We start from the raw sequence: 23,408 nt of genomic DNA, 5'->3' as shown, positions 1-23,408 counted from the left end.
CCCAAACCTGCAGAAGAGCTCTGTGCGGTTCAAAAGCTTCTCTCTCTCTCTCTCTCTCACAAAACAGAAGTTGGTTCAATAAAAGATATTACCTCACCTACCTTGCCTCTCTAATATCCTTGTACCAACACGGCTCCAGCAACACTGCAGCCATCATATACTGCTCTTCGTGGCTGAAATTTCCTATCTCTGCTTAAAGGTGAATTGTTTTATAAGGCTTTGAGCAAAGTGCCTGTAAAACATCTTGGCGTGATGTGAGTTTTGGAATAAAGTTCCCTCTACTTGCGCAGGATTTAAAATATTTGAATGTTAACGTTCAAGGCTAGAAACATAAAACTTGACTTGTTTTGTAATCCTCATCAAAGAAACAAAATTGGCTTTGATTTTGCAAAGTTCTAAACATTCAAGTCAATATTTTCTTCATGCACATAAGTGTTTTATCCCTCCTTTTTTTGACACCTTTAACTCAGAACAGCCAACTCAGCAAAGTCTTTCCTTGTAAGTGTGGAAACCCCAAAGAGATCCAGTAAAACAGGAAAATTAAATGCAAAAAACTAACAGTAATGCAACATGAAGGTTGAAGAGCCAAGCTAAGCACTTAGACATCAGAAATCCCCAAATGGTACAGGTTTCTTCTGCATTGTTAACCCATCGGACCTGTTGCATGGGTAAGGTATTGTCTAATGTTGTTTTATTATTATTCCATTATTAAATGGGTAACTTAATTTGTATTTGTTGCATGATACAGATTAAGCAAACAAAAATGCACATTAATGTTCCCATTTCACAATGGAAAGAGGACTAGACAATACTTAATGCATGAAACAGGCCTGAGTTAATGTTGCAGTAGAAACCGTTATCCTCTGGAGTTTCTGATTTCTGAGTGATCAGCTCTTCAGGCTGCACATTACATCAATGCTAGTTTCTGCAGTTAATTCCTCCCTCCTTCCCTCCCTCTCCTTGCTCACGTGGGATTGTGCTGCTTAATTACTTAATGTTTGCAAAATGCCTGGAGATCCTCTTCTGAAAGGGCATCTATCGGTGTGCACAGTATTACTATTCCTTTGTTTGCTCTCCTCTTCTTAATACAGCCAGCCCTCTCTCCTTTCCTAATTGCCCTGGGCTCCAGGGGAGCTGTTAAAGTTTCTGTTAAATGAGCCTTGCACAATCACCATGAATGTTTACCAGCCAGGGCCCACAATTTGCTCGACCACCCTAAGCCACCAGGATGATAAAGCAAGTATTTTACTTGCACTTCGGAGGAGTGGCTCACCCCACTTCACCACCCAAGGAGAAAGAGGGAGTAAAATTTTTCCAAGGTGCTGAAATATCTCGCACCTGAAATTTCCATCATTCTGCACCCCTCTTTGTTCTGAGCTGGGTAGAGAAGTCAAAAGGGGGTTCAGTGGGCTCCCAATGGCAAAGGTCAGTTGCATCCTCAGGGTTTGATGCACGTACAGCAGCAGGCTGGCAAAGGAGGTGGAATGGGGAGAATTGCATCCTAAGAAACATGCCTCGGTAATTGGGACGAAACAAAAGCGTCGTTAGGTGCAGCGTCATTTATTGCTCCATAGTCACCTGGCTCCTTTCCTCCCCTTGTCTCCTACAGCGACAAGACAAGACGTCATCAAACCTGCACGAGGCAGCCTCGGACTGCGTGTGCTCGGCTCTCTATGCCATTGAAAACGTGGAGACAAACCTGCCCCTTGCACTGCAGCTCTTCCAGGGAGTCCTGACGCTAGAGGCTGCCTATCACATGGCTGTGGCCCGGGAGGATTTAGACAAGTAAGCAAATGAGCCTCCTGTGTTCCTGTAGAGGGGGGAGAGCCATGATAATTAACTGTCAACGTGTCTGTAGAGAGCTATTCTTGGAATCGGCCATGTTTGTGCAGCAGGCTGGAGTGTCATATGCAAATGATTGTTCATGGAACGGAGACGGCTGAGTTAATGACGTTTCCCTTCGCCGTCAATGCACCAGCCTAGAACTGTCGGGGGGCAACAGTGATCATTGCAAGCAGGCTTGTGCTTTTCCGGCTCTTCTTTGCTCTTATCAAAGGGCAGTAGAAGATGCGCTGCTGGGCGACTCTCGTTGAGTGACGAGAGAGTGTGGAATGGCTGAGCCTTCTGGAGAGGGGATAAGCAGCCTTATTTACGTGAGATCCAGTGTGGCACTTACCAGGCCTTCCATCTGCAGAGTTCTGGACAACGTTAAGGAACCCTTCTTTTTGAGTTTTTTTTATTATGATAGCATCTAGCCGCTCCAGCCGAGATCAGGGCCTCATTCGGCTTGTAAAGTGCCTAGAACAATAAGAGGCAGGCTCTGCCCCAAAGAGTTTACAGTGCAGATAGACAAGACAGAATAAAGGGTAAGAGAAGAAACAAGGCCCAGAGAAGTGAGTTGGCAGATCTCTTGACTTGTGCGGGTGCCCTACCTTCCCCCCATCCCGGCCAGTGTTCCTTGCTACCTCCCTCTTAGACCAGTCCTATCAGAGAGCGAAACGGAAGCAAAGAGAGGTAGTGACTTTCTGGCTTTCGGTGGATCGCTCCCCAAATCAATCCTAGAACTGGGATTAGAACTCAAGAGCTAAACTCCCAGTCTGTGCTTTGCCCACTAGGCCAGACTGTCTGCTACGCAGTGCTGGGCTTTCAGGCCTCTGGAACGGAGAGCTGGCAGATTGGGTGACTTGACATTCTGCAAGCAGTCGTCACTGTCTCTGTGGTCTTGGTTTTTAACTTTCTTCATCAAACGGAATAGCAAAGCGGGTTAGTTTGAGGACCAGTTTTTGCTGTTCAGCTCAGCCCCTGAAATGGTTTTCTAAATGTGCTTTAAGGACAGCAATCCTGTCTTCTAACACAAATGGCCTCCCTGTCTATGTGACATGCTGCTGTAAAATTCAAGGCTGATGAAGCTGGTTCCCGTACTTGTGTCTGATGGGGTGTTGCACAGTTCCTCAGTTCTGATTCTGTATGTCCTGCTCTTGTGCCGAATCAATTTGAAGTTGATTTTAGTAGACTTCTTGGGGTCTGTTTGCAGCTGTGAATGTCACCAACTTTCTTCTGAATCACAGTTTCCATAGTTGCTCTGGGTACTCAGTAAAGTTTCATTTTGGGGAATCCAGTTTAGACCAGGCAGTGGTCTTTACTTTCATCAGAACGTCATGTCACCCATAGAGGGAGAGGCAATTTTTGATTTAGTCCTGAGCGGAGCACTGGATCTGGTCCAAGAAGTGAATATAGTTGAACCACTCAGTAATAGTGTCCATAATATAATTCAATTTAACATCCTTGTAGAGGGGAAAATACTAAAGAAACCCACCACAGTATCATTTGAAATGGAAGGATTTAGTGTCTCTTCTCCCCCGCCTCTGAGATGACTGTTTTGTTCATGTTCGCTTCAGGAAGATCATGCCTTACATAAGTAGAAGACACTTTCTCCCTGTATTTGCATGTGAAACGTGATATTCTGCTTCACTTCCTTCAACAGGGTTCTCAATTACTGCCGGGTCTTCACTGAGCTCTGCGAGACGTTTTTGGATAAAATTGTTTGTTCACCAGGCCACGGGCTAGGGGACCTGCGTACGCTGGAGTTGTTGCTGATCTGCGCAGGCCATCCACAGTATGAGGTAGGACTTCGTGGTTTACTCACTCTTCTTCCTAAATCAAATCAGCAGAAAGCTTTTTTTTTTTTTTTTTGTTAAAGCAAGTTTGCGCAGATTCCAGTTCCCATCTCTAGTGGCCTTGCTCGGTTTTTGTGGTGCAGAAGGTATTGTTTAACTCTTCAGTGCCCGGGGATAGAATGCCCTGAGGCAGCCTCTCCTGATGGAAGAGGTATGGAAAAGTCCCTCATCCATTTGCTTGAAAGCATTTTAAACCTCTGACATGCTGGGAGCTGTATCTTCCTTCCTGCATCTCCCCTGTGCAACAGTCGTCAGGTTTTTTTGGTGGGGTTTTTTACCCCGTGTTCAGTGTAGCTAAATTTTCTCTGAAGCTTCCAATGTACCAGTAATTTCTTGCATTTCCACCCAAATCTGATAAACAATCTCATCTTTCCCCACTCCCTCCCCCACTCACACACACATTTTTGCACACGACTTGAAGCTCAGAAAAGTGAAATATCACATGAAAGATGTGGGCTTTCCCCTTAATTTACTCAGCTCTCCCACTCTTGGGATATTCCCTGATATCATTTGATTAACTAAAATCTTGGTGACCGATCCCTAGTTGTGTTCTCTGTGTTCCTTCTATTCAGATCTGTGTTCAGTAAATGTGCTCCCATCACAGATAGACTGATTTATAGATTGGCCCACTAATCAGTGGTCACGGACCAGATCTGGTTTCATAACTACCTGTACACACCCCCGCTTTATTTGATATGTAGAACTTTACTGATGGCAGAATAAAACCTTTAAAATTAGTCTCTTCATCAGAAAAGTTGAAAATGGACAGACTGAATTTTAAACGGGCTAGCATGGCATTAACCTCGAGAGATGCCGGATTTCAAAAGCGTAGAAGTCCCTTAGGCCTGACCTGCACGCAGATTGGGTCACATGTATAACTGTCAGTGAAAGGTGTGCTTTTTTTGAGGGGGAGAGGGTGGGACTGATAATTATCCTGGCACAACACATAGTATGCACACAGTTATACGAGTATAAAGCACTCCTCCGCTCACGTAATCGTGTCCACACTGGGGGTGCAGCGCTTTAACTAGATACAGCTTTTGTGTGAACAAGGCCAGGGCAGCACGAGTTTCATGGTTGGTGTGAATCAAGCCTGGGCTAGGAGCGGATGGAAGGTACTATCTGGCCCATGTGAAATGAGTTGCTGATGACTTCAACTGAGCTCCTAGTGAATTGTATCCAGTGCTGCAAGACACACTAGCAGCTTCTGCAGAGGCTTGAAGCCCAGAGTCTGAATTCCCTTTTGCTCAGGGGACGCTACCTAGGCTGGAGTACACACACTGTGGGGACATCTTTGCTGTTATTCGGTGAAAAGCAGGCGTCCTTCTTCAGAGTCGCTAATACAAACCCTTTCCCGGCACTGACGTGTCTGATTTTTAAATCAACTGCTTAAAGAACAAGCAAAAAAAGCAAGTTTGTGAAGTCAAAGGAGCTTCTCATCATTTTGTTGAGGCTCCAGGCATTACCCTTGAGTCACCATTGAGCCAGGAACGCTAGCTGGACGAGCCACTCGGTGCGTCTCTGCCATGATCTAGGCGTCCTGGGTGACTGACTTTCCAAATTAGGAAGACAAGGGAGAAATACTGTTGATGTGAAAACGATGAATGCCTTTTTTTCCTCTCCAAACAGGTGGTAGAAATTTCCTTTAACTTCTGGTACAGACTAGGGGAGCATCTGTATAAAACCGACGATGCCGTCATACACAGCATCTTCAAAGCCTACATACAAAGACTTCTGCATGCTCTGGCCAGACATTGTCAGCTTGACCCAGACCACGTAAGGCTGTGTTCAGTTTTCTCTTCCTTTTTCCTCCCCTACTCCAGTGGGCTGCAATGAGCTTTGGGGACTAGAGAAACGCATTTCCGCTTGGCAGTTCGCCTTCACCTTGCGCTGATTGTCCCCGCTAGCTAAGGAGCCAGGCATGTAACTAGAAATTCTGCAGTTAAGGATGGAGATGAAGGGGGTTGGACAGTAACGAAAACTGCCATGTGCTCAGAGGCCCTGTTGAGACATCCCGTCTCTTGTGTTCCAGCAGAGCTGTGATGCCCCAGAGTGAATCTTGGGGGGGGTGATGGGGGTGCTGGTAGGTCTCATTTTTGGTTTTGCCCTCCTTGTGTCCTCTTCTCCCCCAGCTGAAATGCCAGTGTTTGGAATTACAGACTGAGCACATTCACGTGAATGTCCTCCCCTCCGGTCACTGCGGTCTTCTTGGAGGCTTGGAATACTTTGTGCCAGCCCCAGCTATAGTCCCCCACCTCCCGGAGACTTTGAATTGGTTTGAGAGCTTGCATCTATTTCAGGAGCTCAGTCTGGGGAGAGGGTCTGAACTGCGAAGGCAGAATGCACGGCTGCAGCAGGGCGTCACTCAGTGTAATGTTGGTTGGTGCTCACTCTCCCGCTTTCCAGCCCCTGAAATCCCCTCACCCGAGATGGTGGAGAGGATCACATGGTTGAGGGTGGCTTCATGTAATAACTTGTCTTGCCCTTCCCTTTGGTCTGTGGGCGAATCAGGAGCTAGTTGTCCCCTTAGTTGCTACAACCCCACTTCCTTCAACCCTAAATCTTTGCTAGGAGGGTGTCCCGGAGGAGACGGACGACTTCGGGGAGTTCCGGATGAGGGTGTCTGACCTGGTGAAGGACTTGATCTTCCTGGTTGGATCGGTGGAATGTTTTGCCCAGGTGAGCCCCTAGGGAGGCCACTGCAGTGCTGGATAAGGCGGGGAACCCGTTGCCTTGGGTGTGTTCAGCGCGGCTTCGCGCGCCCAGGATGACGTGATGCTCCCCATTCTACGAGTGGATTGTTTCCTGGAGATCCCATGTCTTCTCCTTGTGACTGTGTTGGCTGCTCATCTCCACCACGCCAGCCCAGAGTCTCTCTCCACTCCTATGGCGTGATTCTGGGCTGCCATGTCCCCTACCACTCTACTTCTCCCTGTGCCGCTTGCTGTTCTCAGTTATGTTCAGCACCCACTGCGGCTCCCCATGGCGCGTGTGCCCTCCCCTTGACCAGATGAAGGCTCTCTGCATGCCTCTTGTCATGGATGTGGGGTGTGGCAGAGCCTTGCGGGCCGTCTCCGCGGCTCCTTTCCTCCCAGCGTTCAGCGCTGCCATCGCTCCCAGCTGTGTGATAAAAGCTGGTGGCATTTCCTTGGAGTCGCGGTGGGAACACTTCCGAGGGCAGCTGCTGAGCGGGTCTCGCCACAGACCTGGACATGCTTTAGGCGTCCCTAGAAACGGCAGCACCAATGATGCGAAATAGATCGGCACTGGTGCAGAGCCAGGCTTCAGAGGCTGCCGTTTCTGTGATTTCGGAGGATGGGGCGGGGGAGGAGAGGAACCAACAGGCAATTCTGCCATCTCCTGAGGAGTGCCGCTGTCCTGCTGCTGCCCGCTGGCTCTGTTTGTTCCTCCTGTCACTGATTCTTTCTGCCCTGCAGCTTTATGCTACTTTGAAGGATGGGAACCCTCCCTGGGAGGTGACGGAAGCTGTTCTCTTCATCATGGCCTCTATAGCCAAGAGCGTTGACCAGTGAGTACCGAGGGCCCTGCCTGCGTCTGTGACGATGGAGCAAAGGGACTTTTCCTATCGCCACCCTTGTTTTTGGGGCACAGGCTGCAGCTGGCCGATTGCCAAGATTCAGGGAACTGCCGAAAAGTTCCTGAGTTGCTCTTGTCGGCAGGGTTTGAGACACTTTTCCCCCTAACCAGCAAGTGGGGTTGGCCCACTAACAGTGCAGGTCCTGCAAGCTCCCTGGAAGTGCATATTAATGTTGGGAACATGGTTAACTTCACCTCTCCTGTTGGCGTTCGTTGTGAGATGTCGGCCTCAGAGGCAGGTGTAGGGTTCCCAAGAGGCGATACTGGAACATCCCCTGCTGACTGCGCAAACAGCAGTCCTGGGATCCGGAAGACAGAGGAGAAAGGAAGGAGTTAGGACTTCCGTGACTGCCCCCATCATGGAACACTGAGACGCTCTGTTATCTGGCTGTCCGGGATGCCTTGACACCAGATAACTGAATCACAGGGGACTAGTAAAATGAGGGGGAGGAGAATAAATATGAGTGGCGATGGTATTGACCTGACAAGGTGTTGGAGTTTTGCTGGAATAAATCTCAGGTCTCTGTGCAGGGCAGGTGCCCCAGGGAGGTGGCGTTTTATAGTATCTTGCCTGCAGATTCACTGGCTCACATTACCAAGCATCGAGCCCGATCCTGCGGCTGCTATTTTCCTTTCTAACGTCACTCCCCTTGAGCAGGAATTATGTAGGTTTCTGAGAACTTGACCGTCTCATTGCTCTGTATTTCTGCACGGTGAAGTAAAGTCTGGTCCCGGGTCACTTACCCTGGTTTCTGTGAACCTGGCATGTCCCACTTTGGGTCCTGCTGGTTGCTGATCACTGGTTAACGGGTCAAAACGCAGGCAAGCTGGAGTGAGAATAAGGCTGAATTCCGGTGCCTACCAGAGGACACACGTCCCTTAATTCAGGGCCGAGCTGAAGGAACAGGGCAAGATAAAACAGACGACGTTTAGAGCTGATGGGCTGGATTCTTTGCATCTTTGAGAGATGCTTTTTTGTGTCCCATGGAGCGGTGACGATGGAGGGGTGCTGCGTGCCCTCAAAGGAGGCGTAGCCTAGCTTTCAGTGATCTGAGTGCGACGGCTGCTAGGGGTTCATCGGGGACGCCTTTTGAGCTCCTCGCTGAGTGTTTCCCTCCCGTCTTGCACCATAACAGTTGCTTTTGCCTCTCCTCGTTCACTCTACTTGAGCCTGTTGCTGTTCCTTGCCACAAGTTTTCAGGAGCTTGGTGGGTTCTCCCCTGTCTCTGGACCCCCTCGGTAAAGAGTTCTGGCTGAAGTGTTTAAGAGCTGAGCCATTGTTACAGTTACTGGTAAAGATGCTGGGTCCCCTGCTGCGTGATGTTTCAGAATCTCTGCCCAGGCTAGCACCGTGAGGTTTGTCTGTCTAGCTCGGTGGTGTGCAGACTTTTCCAGTCGCTGGCCTCCCTCCCCCCCCTCATTACCAGACCCCCTGTCACCCCCCCATTGCCGCACAGCCAAGGCTTCCTCCGCAGCGGAGCTTGCACTGAAGGTGGGGCTGGGCGAGGAGCTGGGGCTAGAGGCAGAGCTGGGCTGGGGGCAGAGCAGGGTTGGGGTGCAGTGGGACTGGGTGTGGGGTGCTCCCTCCCTGCCCCACCATGAATACTCTTCCGTGCCACCCTCAGTTTGGGGGCCCCTGATCTAGGTGGTTACATTCAGCCTTCAACGGGCAGGCTAAAAATAGAATCGATCGAATTAGTGAATTCCAGGTCCTTCCGAACGGTTGAAATGAGGAACTTTGCGGAAATGTAGTGTTGATTTATGCTTGGACGGAAGGGTGACTGTGCCAGATACCGAGTCATTGCTCCTCTGTCCCCAGGGAGAACAACCCAACGCTGGTGGAGGTGCTGGAGGGGGTGGTGCGTCTCCCCGAGTCCGTGCACACCGCTGTCCGCTACACCAGCATAGAGCTGGTGGGAGAAATGAGCGAAGTCGTGGACAGAAACCCTCACTTCCTGGGTGAGTCTAGCCCTTGACACCAGTCTCTGTCCTTCAGCTGGCCTCCCCCCGGGAAACGTTACCCTGCCGAGGTCAAAGCAGGACAGATAACCCAGAATGCGCGGAGTGTGAGGCGGAAAACAAAGCTGTGGGAGTCACCTGTGTGGGTTTCTTCTCTTCTCAGATCCCGTGCTGGGTTATTTGATGAAAGGTCTGTGTGAGAAGTCACTAGCTTCTGCTGCTGCCAAAGCCATTCACAATATCTGCTCCGTATGCCGGGACCATATGGCTCAGCACTTTAATGGCCTGCTAGAGATCGCCCGCTCCCTTGACTCCTTCATGCTCTCTCCAGAGGCTGCTGTGGGACTCCTTAAAGGTATTTACTCACATGATCAGACATGGCTGTCAGGACTGAATGCGTAGCTGCAGAAATGCAGTCAGTAATATTCTGAGGGTCACCTAAGCATGTGTACTGCAACCACCATTTTCTCACTTCAGGTGGCATTCTCAAATTAAAATGAGCTCTGGGGCCTGACATTTTCTGGGCATATTCTTGCCCCAAAGGTGATTTTTTCCAAATAAAGTTGGACCAGAATCTGTTCACTTCTGTTCAGCTCTGGTGAGGAGGGGGAAAAAAATACATGTTTTCTGTTCTCAAAAACAATTGTCCCGCTTTATTTAGAGATTCTAAAGGCTGGTAGAGCGTTGAAATGTATCCTGTAAATATTCTTAGGTACCGATGTGACCAAATTTGAAGATCATTTGATAGTAGTTCTGAGTGCATGGAAACTGCCTTCTGCACGTGCAGAGTGGAAAGCTGAGGTTTTGTACATCTGGAGAGAGACTGATTTCCACTAGTGCTGGTTTTAATGTGCATTCTTCAGTGCATGTCAGGAGCGATCAACTCGCACTAAGGTCTTAAGGCAGCAAGCTGTCTTTCATAAGTGCTTGCTTATGTTATTAGCTGTTTAATTACTTGTGCATCTGTAACGTGACTTGCTTTAACGATTTCCAGGACCTGGCAGTTTCAGGCAATCCTGGTGTTTGCACTGCCTGGAGGATTTTTTGTTTTCTTTAAACGGCAAAACATAGCATCTAGGGCGTTTGAGTATGCAAGAGTTTTGATAGCAGAACGTTCAGTTGCCTGGTTAGGAAAAGGCAACGTGAAAGTTCCAACAGCGCTGTTGGAAAGATGTACCAAAAATGGGCAACGCCGGCCATGTTTTTAAAATGAGCAATTTCCTATTGCACATGCATTGTTTTACATTATAAAACAGTGTGTGAGAAACTTGGCTAAAATGAATGCTGCTGTTGCAACCTCAACTTGTGCATTTCCTGACTAGTGCCTTCCTGCATCCTTCATGTTGCATTAACAAATTTTGCATATAATGTTATGTTTGTGCTCTGTGTACTATTTAGGGTAAGGTTACCACTGGTCCTTACAGTGATAGACAGTACTGGGGCAATGCAAAGGTTCTTTGATTCTGTACTGACTGTAAGGTCCCTAAAATGCTGTGGCTATGCATAAAGTATAAGCCAAACCATACACTGAAGTGTCCCTAGCCTTTGTTTGCCAGACACCTAGCATTGGCCACTGTCGGAAGACAGGATACTGGGCTAGATGGACCATTGGTCTGACCCAATATAGCCATTCTTATGTTCTTTCACATTTCTTTCAAAAGCATCTAATTTTCCAGGATCGTTGCTATTTAGGCTGACATATAAAGAGAGTTTACTACTTTCTACTACTACTATCTTGACATTCTACTTCTGATAGGCATGGTATGAACGCCAAGAGAAATTTTTGGTGCCTCTTCTAAACCCAGTAGTGCATTGTGCTTTTCTTTTAAGGTCACGGGTATGATTTGAGTGTGGTTGCTAGATTTTGGATTCATCTAGGTTCTTCTCTTACTCCAGCACACCAGCCTCTTTGATCTCCCATCACAAGCATTTGATTTAGTGTTTGAAACTGACTAAACTCCCACCCAACCTTCTTCCTGAATTCTTTTCCTCTTGTGTTCTAGGGACAGCGTTGGTTCTTGCCCGGCTACCCTTAGAAAAGATAGCAGAGTGCCTCAGCGAATTGTGCGCCGTTCAGGTGATGGCGCTGAAAAAGGTACGTTTGGGGCAGGACTTGTGCCTTGTTATGTAGCTGGATTGGCTATGCCAATCTTCGGTGGGAATTTTCTGTGTGTGGCTCAGAAGAAAACCTGTGTGGCCGCGCTGTTCTGCAAGTTCCATAGCACTGAGCAACTTACAGCTCTCACTTTTGGGAAATAACGTGGAAAAGGCAACAACATGAAGCAAGATCTAAAAATATAGCATGTCAGTTTCCGCTGCATGCGCTGCTCTAGCTCATTGCAGTCAGTGCAGCCACACAGATTTACACCAGCTGATGATCTGGTTCAGAGAGGAGCCTAGCAGCTTAAACAGGTGTAAGAACCAAATTGGCTGAACGTATGAAAGTGCCGCAAGTACATCAGCCAATTTGCCGGTAGCCCCAGGGCTGTATCCAATTTACATGAAATGTAGCCAATTGCAGCTTTCCTGTGCCTTCAGTATGGAGAGAATCGCCACACCGTATATCCCAGCATGCAGTGCTTCGTCTTGATTTGAGCTGCCTCTGCCGTGACCAAGATGCAGCATTGCATGCTGAAACCTGTAGTCTAGGGACTCTGCCTCTACACTGTAGATGATTGTGGACACGGGCCGTATTTTCTCCATCCCTGAAGTATAGTAGCCCAAGATGCCTTTTCATTTGGAGTCTTGGCTAAAGGAGGGTAAAACCTGGAAAGGCTTGGGAAGTGAGGGAGGGATAGCTAAATAAGATTGCATGTGATGGTCCCATATGTGTCTCCTAAAATGACCTACGACTTTGGAGGCAGGTGGGTTGAATGGCTCACTCTTTGTTGTGGAAGCTGAGTTCAGTTTGGTGAACAGCTTGGTGTGTAGAAGTTGGTAACTTGTGAGGAGCGCTCGCCAACTGATCAGTTTTGTCTCTTTCTGGTAGGGCTCTCCTTTGCCATTCCGTCTGAAATCCCTGGAGAGTAACCTCTGAATGACCCATGGAAAAGCCCTAGATAGCAGTAACTTCCCATCTTGTGCAGCTGAGACTAGTTGTCGCTCAGGTCTCTGACAAGCCTTATTCCCACTTCTAGGGCCTTGTCTCTCCCTTCAGGGGAGTATGAGGCATGAACGTTTCTTATGAGATCAGAAAGAGACAGTGTTTACTTTGTGTTCTCGGGGCATCCTCCACAGGGCAACGGCCATTCAGAAGGGAGCTCCTTGTGTGCTACTGAAATCCCAACTGATTTTGCTTATTTCTCCAGCTGCTGTCTCAGGAGCCAAGCAATGGCCTGTCATCAGATCCTACTGTGCCCCTAGATCGACTTGCTGTCATATTTAGGTAAGAAAGGAGGGGACTAAAGCAGGCTGTGCTGTGGGAGTTCCTGAGTAATGGTCAGACTGTGTTCTGGTGACTAGGTAGGGCCTGCTGGTCCATCTAGATGAACTAAAAATTCCTAAACCAGCCAGAGGTTCGCATTTACAGAGGTCTATAAAAACAATACATTCTTCTTCAAATGCTGGGCCCTCTGAGTATTCCACTGTGGGTACGCATGTATTCCTAGAATCATAGCAGATGAGGGTTGGAAAGGACCTCAGGAAGTCATCTAGTCCAACCCCCTGCTCAAAGCAGGACCATCCCAAACTAAATCATCCCAGCCAGGGCTTTGTCAGGCCGCAGCTTAAAAACCTCTAAGGATGGAGATTCCACCCCCTCCCTAGGTAACCCATTCCAGTGCTTCACCACCCTCATCCATGTTTTTCTAATATCCAACCTAGACCTTCCCCACTGCAACTTGAGACCTTTGCTCCTGGTTCTTCTTTGAGTGCTTGCTCTTGCTGATTCCAAACTAGCTGTGCGTGCTCAGTGTGCACCATCTGCCAGAAAGTTTTCTCCTGAGTACCTGTAGGGTCAGTTGTGGAGCCCCAAGAAGTCATGCTCCATGGTGCTCTATATAGGGCCCTGCTGACCCTTCCTTCTTCAGTTCCTTCTTACCGCCCACCCGTGACGGTCGCTGAAACAACCACATTCTCTTGCTTATCAATTGATACCCCCTTCTTATCACTCTCATTAAGCACCCGTAAATAGCTAAGTAGTTAAATTTTAATATAGTAGTGTGTTTAGGATAGAGTTCCCGATTAGCTAATAGTTTAGTTCTGCCCACCCTGTACTGGGATTTGGGGCATGCCTGGCTTCAAGTCATGTGGGTCTTGCAAGAAGCCTATGCCCAGAGATGACCCGCACTCCTCCTGCGTGCAGTGTTTGGGAGAGTTGCACTTGCAGGACAAGTGCAAGTTCTGTCGACACTTCCGTCCAAGGACCCAGAAAGAGAAGAGCCAAAGGCTCAAATTTCTAATGATGGAGGAAGCCCTTCGCCCTTCGGACACTTCTGGGCAGCAAGCCGGCAAATCGGCCTCGGTGCGGAGTGCTCCGGCGTTGGTAAGGAAGGGCCACAGCTGAAGGACTCTGCTAAGGAGCTGCAGCACTGACTCACCTCCCCAGCACCGAAAATCACAGCATGGGGGATTCAGTGGCACCATTCCCATTCCCTGGTGCCACATAAGAAACAGATCAGAGAGAGGGCGTTCACCGACATCAAGGTCGTCAGGAAAGGAAGTGGGCACAGTGAGACCCGTGCCAGACCACTTGAGCCCGGACCCTCTATGCGGCACCGTTGGCTCCGGCCCTGAGAAGGGGTTCGTCAAGTCTTGCTCCGGTGGCGTCTCCGACAAGGGAGACATTGGAGGAAGCTTCACAGCTCCTTTCCAGTCCCGAAACCTTCGAGGCAGCGGAGCAGCTGATCGAAGAGACAACCCCGCCAGCCCACCCTAGGCAAGAGCGCATGGAAGCCTCCTCGGTCAGTGATGATCATCAGCGCTGGCTGTGCTGGCTCGGGGAGCCTCACATAGCGGCAAGGTGCAGTGTCTGCCGCCCTTTCCCCAGTTGTACCTGTGAGGAGTGGAAACTTCATCTTAAGAAGCACTTAATGGAGAAGGTCATGAGTCAGACTGAGGGTAGGGGGAACCCAAAGTACATCGGCCTGACTCAGCAAGGAGTTCACCTCTTGCCGTGAAATCAGACTTGGGAGCGAGGGTATCTACTCCCACAGATCCCTGCTGCAATCTTGTTGGGTGGGCAGGCGTATTCTCAGAAGCACGAGAGCAAATCCTCTAAATCCACTTCAAAGAAGTCAAATACAACCCTGCCGAAGTCAAGCAAGTTTTACCACTCAGCCCATGAGGACTTAGCATGTCCTCAGTCTCAGGGTCATGACAAGAAGGGCCATGAATCCCAGGACTCCATTGGTACTAGATCGCAGTCCACCCGCAACAGTGCCTCTGGTACCAACTAAGCCTAAACTCCCGGAACTGATGGCAATGGCAACAGGCAATCAGAGAGAGTCTCAATGAACAACGGTACCAGCTCTATCTCGCCCGACTGTGGCTCAAGCTGTAATTCCTCTAGCTCCATTGGTTCAGGCAGACAAGACTCCTCACACTACAGGGTGAGCGAAGTCTTGCGCTACCATAAGGTCCTTCCTTCATGAGGGAGGTGTTGACTTCACCCAGAGATGCAGTTTATGGGAGGAGTCTGTCTGCCCTTCCATTGTCCAGGCGTAGCATCCCTCCACAGAACCGTCAGTCCTGTCAGTGGATTCCGAATCGACATTTTCTTTCTTGGGAGACTTTGAATCACCCGAGGAACCGACATTTCCACCAAGGCACACCTTCCTGGGTAAGGGACCCAGACCAGTCTGGAACCAACGGCCATCTCATTACCTACTTCGGAACCATGGGTACCCCATGCTTTGGGGACCTCTACAATCATCATTTGACCCTTCCTACTGTCTGTTCTGGGGACCATGGGACCTGGACCACCCTGCAGAGTTGACATGATCCACTGGGGAGTCGGTCCACCCCTCCTCTGCGAGAGGACAGCCAGAGCTTCCTTATGACCCTTTGGAAGAGGAAGATTATGAGCAGGACCCACTGGTACCAATGAGACTGTCCTCATCTCCACATGAGGCAGTCACTCTGATATTCCTATCCCTCCCGAGATGACTGCTATCAGTTGCATAGGGTTACAGAGGAGCTACAGATCTCCCTTGAGGAAGTTCAGGATCTTCAGCATAAACTCCTGGATGTTCTCCAATCGTCTGGATCCAGGTGAATAGCAATTCTTGTTAATGAATCAGCTAGAACAGTCTGGCATACCCCATCTGCTTGCACCCCTGTGTAAGAGGGCAGAAAAACACTACATTGTCCCAGCCAAAGGGTGGAATTTCTCTCTTCTCATCCTGCTCCTAACTCTTTGATTGTCCGGGCTTCCATGGAGATGAATAGACAGCAGCACCCTAGATCTACTCCAATCGGCAAAGAAGGTAAATGCATCAATTTATTAGGAAGGAAAGTCTTCATTCCCATTAGCCTTCAATTCAGAATAGCCAATTATTAAGCGCCGTTGGCTAAGTATGATTATCTGATCTAGTCCCGATTCATGGACTTCAGCAACAAGATGGAGTTCAGTTTCAGGCTCTCATTAAAGAAGCAAAGTTGGTTGCTAGGACCACTCCTCAATCAACAGTAAATGCAGCAACGTGATTCATGGTTTCATGCTATGTCGTTTCCCAGGAAAATCCAGAACATCATGGCGGATCTGCCCTTTGATGAAACTTCTCTTTCCAAGCAAAAGACAGATGAATCCTGGCACACAGGACCACCTTCTGTTCCCTGGGAACATATACACCTGCCCCAAAGAGAACATTCCCCAGGCAATATACAAGCTTACAGCAATGGCTCAACAATTTTGCCACCAGAGGCCTTATGAGCCACCCGTAAGATGCAGAGTGTTCAGAAGTCCCCTTTCCCTACACCTTCTGCGGAAGTGTAATCATCCCAATCCTAGTCTAAACGATGTTTATGACAGGAGTTTGAGCTGCAGACCAATGATGCCACTATCTCCGATTCCCGCACACTCTTCAGGAGTCATCTTGAACTCTTTCCACCTCTGGAGTGCAACAGCAATGAGCACTAATCATCATCCATCTGACTCTGCAATTGAATTTAAACTCCCATCTCTCGAGGAGATTCTCAAACAAGAAGTAGAATCCCACTTACAGCGAAAGGGCAGTAGAACAGGTATCTATCTCTTCAGTACCAAGAAAAGGGTTTTTACTCAACATACTTCCTAATAACCAAAAAGCAAGGCGGCTGGAGATCTTTCCTCAATCTTTGCCATCTCAACCGCTTTACTCACAAACTGAAATTCTTCATGGTCACGCGAGCATGTGTAATCCCATCCCTGGAAATGGGCATGTGATTTACAGCTCTTGATATGAAGGATGTGTACTTTCACATGGACATTCACCCTACTCAGACATTTTCGTAGGTTCCTGGTGGGCCCTGACCCACAGTACACAGTGCTCTCATTCAGTCTTGTTTCTGCCCTCGAGGTCTTTACCAAGTTCTTCTCTATAGTAGCAGCCCACATCAGACATCATGGCTTCACCGTCTTCCCCTATCTCTGTCTGGCTTCTCATTGCCAAGACACATCAAGAACCTTATGAGTCTTTCCTAAGAGATGGCATAAACTCAGAAATGTCTGTCGTCACTCCAACACAGACTTTAGGCTCCATCGGAGTGTCCTTAAATTCAGTCACAGCAAGGGCTTATCTGCCAGTGCACAGCTTCCAAACGATGAATGACCTCCTGGATCAGGTCGTGAACCACACTCGAGCACCCATCTGAATAGAATGTCTTTCTGTTCTGGGAGACATGGTTTCCGATACTTGTATCACACCTTTCGCCAGACACCATCTTCGCTGCCTGCAGCTACGGTTTCAAACAGCGTATTCACCAAACCAACAGTCCACGAATGCCACAGTAACTGTTCCCACCAAAGTAATGTTGTCTCCATTGTGGTGGAAACATCCCCACCAGGCATGCATGGGAGTTCCCTTCCTCTCTCCCTCACCAGACAGGACAGTCATTATCGATGCCTCCCTTTTAGCTGAGGGGCTCACACGGACAGCTGTACAGCACAGGGCATTTGGACATCCCAGATGCACATCGATATTCTGGGACTTGAGAGCAGCATGAGAGGATGGCAAACCCTTTCTCGAGTTCATTCCGGTTAACCAGTCCTCATAATGTTGGACAATACGACAAGCATCTCTTACAGCAACAAGCAGGGCAAGCCAGAGCCATTCCCCTGTGTGCAGAAGTGGTCGCTGTGTGGAATTGGTGCATCAGCAATCAAATCACCCTGTCAGCAGTGTGTACCCTCCAGGAAATCAAAATCTGCTGGTGGACTCACTCGACTGACATTTTGCTATCGACCATGACTCTGTGGTCAACAGTTTGCTCCATGGGGAACCCGCACAAAGGATCTGTTTGCCTCACAAACAAAGTGCAACATATGCTACTCCAGATGAGCCGTAGGATATCACTCTCAGGGGAACGCACTCCTGGGGTCAGACCATCAGAACTGTGCCTTCCCTTCCTTACCAGTCCTTCATCTGGGCAAGTCATCCTCGTCACTCCCAACTGGCCCAGACAGTTCTGGTTCCTGAGTCTCCCATGCATGTCGTTTCAACCACCGATCATCATTGGGCCCTTTTCCGATCTCCTGACCCCGAGGAAGGGCAGGACCAAATATCCTGGACCCATAGCACTCCGTCTCAGAGCACGGTTTTTGGACTGGCACAAACTCAAACAATCCTTACCAATAGTAGAGACGATCCCATTAGAAAATGCTGCACAGCCAAGTGGAAGCGTTTCTTTATCTGGGTGCAATGAGCACTTGTAATCCCCAGAAGCTCTGGGTATTCCCCTTATTCTGGACCATCTTCTTTCCCTCAAAACAACGAATCTTTTTCCATCTTTGGATCCTCCTGGCAGCAATCAGTGCATACCACCCACCTTGATATGGTTCCTCAATTTTAACTCACCCACTGACGACTAGATTCTGGAAGGGTCTAATCAGAACATCCTGCCAGTAAGGAAACGTGTTCCTCAACGGAGTTTAAACTTTGTTCTTTGGGTGCTCACTAAGCCTCCCTTTGAACCCCTACTTACATGTTCCATGTCTCTCCGATCCACGGAAGTTGCATTCCTGATAGCCGTCACCTCAGCCAGGAGGGTAGGGTTGCTCAGAGCGCTTGGTGGATCCGTCCTACACCACATTCCATAGAGACAGTGTCATTGTGTTTATATGTTAATTTTACCCGCAAAGTCGTTAAGTTTACCAGTCAGGCCACTTCACTGCGTCTCTTCCGAAACTGCACGCATGTGAAGAAGAGAGGAGACTTCATCCACTCGACAGGCCTCCCTCCGCCTTTTACCTGCACATGGACAAAGCCAATCAGAAAACCTCCTGGGCTGTTTATCGCTGTAGTGGGAAGAGTCTGAGATCAAGCTGTGTCTTCTGAGGCTCTCCAAATGGATCTCTGGTTGTATCTTACTCTGTCAGCGATTTAATCTTCTTCCTCCTCCTCATGGGGTGAGGACTCGTCGACAAGAACTCAAGCGGCGTCAAAGGCATCGCTTCAAAGAAGTACCTCTACCTGACGTTTGCAAAGTAGCAACATGGAGCTCCAGCCACACGTTCCCGAGACATGCGTTGGAACAGGACTTCTCTGCTGACCCATTCTTTGGGACAGTTGTCCTTGAAACAACTCTGCTGCCTGCATCCTCAGGCCCTCATCTTCTGCTTATCAGTCACCTGTAGTGGAATACATATAGGGACCAGCACTCAAAGAAGAGAGAGTTACTTACTGTATAGTAACTGCGGGTTCTTTGAGATGTGTGGTCCCTCTCCGTATTCTACTACCCACCCTCCTTCAGATCATCCTTGCATTAGTCATCGAGAAGGAACTGGAGAGGCAGTTGGGCCGCTCCACCCTTTTTCTCCTCAGTTGCAGGAACGAGGCGAATGAGGGCACCTGCATGAACGAACGGATACTGTTTTCAAGAGTTCTCTGACTCAGCGCGCATGCGTACGCACCGTGGAATACAGGTAGGGACCACATGCCTCGAAGGCTCTCTTGTTACTATAAAGCAAGTAACTTTCTCTGCTGTGGCAGGGTCCAGGTGGGCTCCTGCATACCCCATCTCATAACACGCTCCGTGTAATTAAAGCAATGCCTTGCCTTTATCTCCTGGTTTCTGGTTCAAGTACAGACTAGTCAGTGGTGACGTCTTCTGGTTGTCGTTAGCCTATGTGAAGTGTGCTGGAATCCAGTACACAATGGGTCTACAGCCCCAAAGCCAGCACCAGAGGTGACACTCACTGACCGTCTTGTCGATCATCTCTGCAGAGAGGCTAAAGAGACTAAATTCCCCTCTTCCTCCCCCAACGGTGGTCTCTCCAGATGTGGGGAAGCTTACTCTGCTGCTGCTGTACCTGTGCTGGGGGTGAATAGGGGCCCTTGGATCATCAGAGCCGTCACCCTGGCATGTTTGGCCAGCACTGCATTAGCACAGAACAGCTCAAATGTTTATAAAGGTGTTTAACCCTTTGTTGCTTTTTCACAGGCATACCAACCCCATTGTAGAAAATGGCCAGACCCATCCGTGCCAAAAAGTCATACAGGAAGTAAGTGACAATCCGGGCCAGGCCTGGGCCATCCTTCTCCGGACGCTGATAGCCAGGAACTGTGTTGTCCCCATCACTGACTGCTCACGGGCAGATCCAGTCTCCCATGCAGCAATTCTGGCTTTGGGCTGGTGAATAGAAATGAGTCTCAAGCACAGTCACTGCTGGCTTATTGCCGTAGTCAAAAAAAAGAGATTGGAGAGCGAGCCTGCTGTAGAAATGCTGAGAGGGAGAAATTGGGCATGAAGAATCAATGGGCTTGTGTCTTAGACCTAGTCGTTTTCTCTCCTCCTCTGCTTTATAAAGAGAGGAATTAATGAAAACATTTAGCAAAACTTTCTAGCTCCTTCTTTGTGAAGTGCTTTGAGATCCCTGGATGAATAGCTCTGTGAGAGCACCATGGCCACGGTACATCCAGCCAGTAGGTGCCCACAGCTTCTGTTGCTTGGGGGTCGGGTGGTGACTGCCCCACTGTTCGGGACTTTGGGCTCTGTAGGGATGATGGGTGTTACAGCAAATGTGGTGGTTGTGGTGTCCCTCCTGAATATCTTTGACCCTTCCTGTTGTCCTCGCTCAGATCTGGCCCGTCCTGTCAGAGACCCTGAACAAACATCGTGCCGATAACCGCATTGTGGAACGTTGCTGCCGGTGCCTGCGCTTTGCTGTCCGCTGTGTAGGCAAAGGGTCGGCGGCCCTGCTGCAGCCCCTGGTCACGCAGGTGAGTGAGCCTCCTGGGAGCTGCTGAGTGGGGGAGCTGAGCTTCTCGTCCGGTTAGGTTTTTTAAACCAATTTTTCTCATGTCGCTCAGAATTGGTCAGTCGGCATCAAAACCTTTGTGCGTGTTGGTTTGCGGCAGCCAGCCTACCGGTGCGCTGTCTTAGCATCTCGCCTTGCCAGCCGCTTCATCAGCAAGGCTTGGTTTGCTTGCACAAGGCAGTTTAGGGAATCCTTGCCCTGCATTAAGAACTGCTACAGAACCCTGCTTTGTTGGCCAAGCGTGCTGTCGAATGAGGTGCAAGAACATGGCTGAGCCCCTGGGTGAGATGTCCAGCCCCCAGGAGGCTAGGAAGTCTGGGACTGTTAAAAGGATGTGTGAAGCTTGGTTAACTCTTAGCCTATATTTAAGGCCCTAGATTCTCCTGTGGTTAATGCTTTATAAATACCGAAGACAGAGGCAAGCTAAGCGGGAAGCCATGCTGGCTTCACGAGGACAAGTGCAGCTGCTCCAGGAAGCTGGCTTAAAAACTAATGACCTGGAAAAACAGCCCTAATTCTGGGCATCTGCTGTCAACAGTGGTTGGGAAGGAAGCCCCCTCCTTCCAGTGACAGCTCAGTACAGTAATGGGCCTAGGCAGCCACCTTCCACTGATGCACCGGGGAGGAGACTGGTCTGTTCAGTACAGGAGTTCAGATCGGGGTGAGGCGGTGGTGACTGAGCCCCCAGAGCATGAGAGGCCCAAGGGGACCCTTTAGCTAGCACTTGGCCCTTCTCATTGTCGGAGTGCTGTACGAACCTGAGCTGAGGTGTATCGGAGCAGTGCCTCAGCTGTGATCAGAGGCCTTGGGAATCAGGCCACGCCGGGGGAGACTCTAACTCCTAAAGAATTTCCCCCCTACTGGAGTCTGAAAGCCTGGCTAGGCCGCGGGCTTCCCGGTGCCAGGAAATGCTCCTGCCTGGGCCAGCTGCCGTAGGTTGGGTGTGTCGGAGTGGAACGTCAGCTGGACAAACTCTGCTGTGTCCTTGGCAGATGGTGAACGTGTACCAGGCGCATCAGCACTCCTGCTTCCTGTACCTTGGGAGCATCCTGGTGGATGAGTATGGAATGGAGGAAGGCTGCCGGCAAGGGCTGCTAGACATGCTGCAGGTAGGTGCTTCCGAGGACGCGTCTCTTTCATTCATCCTGGTGGGGAAATGCACTCCCAGTTCCACATGTGAGCCGGGCCCGCTCCTTGCCTTCCCGCTTGGCTGCGGCCTTTGATGCCTTTTCTTCCTCTGTGCCTGCCCCGCTGAAAGCTGATGGGACTTCACCTGCCAAATGCCTACATCACTTGCTTAGAATCATAGAAGATGAGGGTTGGAAGGGATCTCAGGAGGTATCTAGTCCTGCCCCCTGCTCAAAGCAGGACCACCCCCAACTAAACCATCCCAACCAGGGCTTTGTCAAGCCTGCCTTAAAAACCTCTAAGGATGGAGATTCCACCACCTCCCTAGGTAACCCATTCCAGTGCTTCACCACCCACCTAGGGAAAAACTTTTTCCCAGTATCCAACCTAGACCTCCCCCACTGCAACTCGAGACCGTTGCTCCTTGTTCTGTCATCTGCCACCACCGAGAACAGCCTAGCTCCATCCTCCCTGGAACCCCCTTTCAGGTAGCTAAAGGCCATTATCAAATCCCCCCTCACTCTTTTCTTCTGCAGACTAAATAAGCCTAGTTCCCTCAGCCTCTCCTCATAAGTCCTGTGCTCCAGCCCCCTCATCATTTTTGTTGCCCTCTGCTGGACTCTCTCCAACTTGTCCACATCCTTTTTGTATTGGGGGGCCCAAAACTGGACACAATACTCCAAATGCGGCCTCACCAGTGCTAAAGAGAGGGGAATAATCACTTCCCTCGATCTAGTGGCAGTGCTCCTACTAATGCAGCCCAGTATGCCATTAGCTTTCTTGGCAACCAGGGCACACTGCTGACTCATATCCAGCTTCTCGTCCACTGTAACCCCCAGGTCCTTTTCTGCACAACTGCTGCCTAGCCTGTCAGTCCCCAGTCTGTAGCTGTGCATGGGATTCTTCCGTCCTAAGTGCAGGACTCTGCACATGTTGAACCTCATCAGATTTCTTTTTTTATACCCAACCCTCCAATTTGTCTTGGGCGAGTTCCCCGTCTCTAAAATGGTGAGAACAATTCCCGCCTCCCCGGGGCCCAGCGGCTAAGTAAATGATCCCCATAAGTGCAAGGTGCTGCGTAAGTGCAGGGGCAGGGGGACTCCGGGGTGCACCAGGTGAGTCTGAATGATCCAGTGAAACCAAGGAAATCAGGAGGGATGTTGGGGGCAGCGCAGCAAGGACAGCTCAGTGGGGAAAGAGAGAAATGACCAGTTCCCTGCCTTGCTGGTTTCGCTTCCACCCGGCTCTGGGAACTTTTGTAAATGACCCCGACTCTCCCGCCCCAGAACCATATTGTAATCCAGAAAGCCGGCCTACCTCCCCCCCACCCTGTCTTCCCTCCTTTCTCTGCGTGCACCCCAGGACAAACTCAGCATCTCATGCCATCTCTAGAGATCATGGAGCGTATTAATGTAATTAAGTGTGCAGCTAGCTGCTAAGCGATCCCCTTACTCCTTCTAGGCGCTGTGCTTGCCTACCTTCCAACTCCTAGAGCAGCAGAATGGCCTTCAGAACCACCCAGACACCGTGGACGACCTCTTCCGGCTAGCCACCAGGTAATGGCGCTCCGCCGAAGCTGGTGCTAGAAAAAGGCACATCTGATTGCTGCCCTCTGCGGCCTGTCATCTGGCCGTACCTGCTCCCTTACACGG

General features: G+C 49.6%; 1 protein-coding gene across 2 annotated transcripts in view; it reads left to right on the top strand.

Annotated features, from left to right (window-relative positions):
- TNPO3 (transportin 3) overlaps positions 1 to 23,408 on the top strand; it is an 83,717-nt gene that overhangs the window by 48,582 nt on the left and 11,727 nt on the right. For both annotated transcript variants that reach the window (XM_067534986.1, XM_067534987.1), the window contains exons 6-18: positions 1,610 to 1,785; positions 3,485 to 3,623; positions 5,307 to 5,453; positions 6,249 to 6,356; positions 7,115 to 7,206; positions 9,094 to 9,233; positions 9,397 to 9,588; positions 11,237 to 11,328; positions 12,542 to 12,618; positions 19,812 to 19,872; positions 20,450 to 20,590; positions 21,621 to 21,737; positions 23,218 to 23,312. In XM_067534986.1, the coding sequence (XP_067391087.1) occupies positions 1,610 to 1,785; positions 3,485 to 3,623; positions 5,307 to 5,453; positions 6,249 to 6,356; positions 7,115 to 7,206; positions 9,094 to 9,233; positions 9,397 to 9,588; positions 11,237 to 11,328; positions 12,542 to 12,618; positions 19,812 to 19,872; positions 20,450 to 20,590; positions 21,621 to 21,737; positions 23,218 to 23,312 (1,577 nt within the window). The remainder of the gene's footprint in view (positions 1 to 1,609; positions 1,786 to 3,484; positions 3,624 to 5,306; positions 5,454 to 6,248; positions 6,357 to 7,114; positions 7,207 to 9,093; positions 9,234 to 9,396; positions 9,589 to 11,236; positions 11,329 to 12,541; positions 12,619 to 19,811; positions 19,873 to 20,449; positions 20,591 to 21,620; positions 21,738 to 23,217; positions 23,313 to 23,408) is intronic.

Source organism: Emydura macquarii, unplaced genomic scaffold, assembly GCF_026122565.2.
Source record: "Emydura macquarii macquarii isolate MOO-44397 ecotype Brisbane River unplaced genomic scaffold, CSIRO-AGI_Emac_v2 contig_3470, whole genome shotgun sequence".
NCBI classification, from domain to species: domain Eukaryota; kingdom Metazoa; phylum Chordata; order Testudines; family Chelidae; genus Emydura; species Emydura macquarii.
This window is presented reverse-complemented; position numbering and strand designations above follow the sequence as displayed.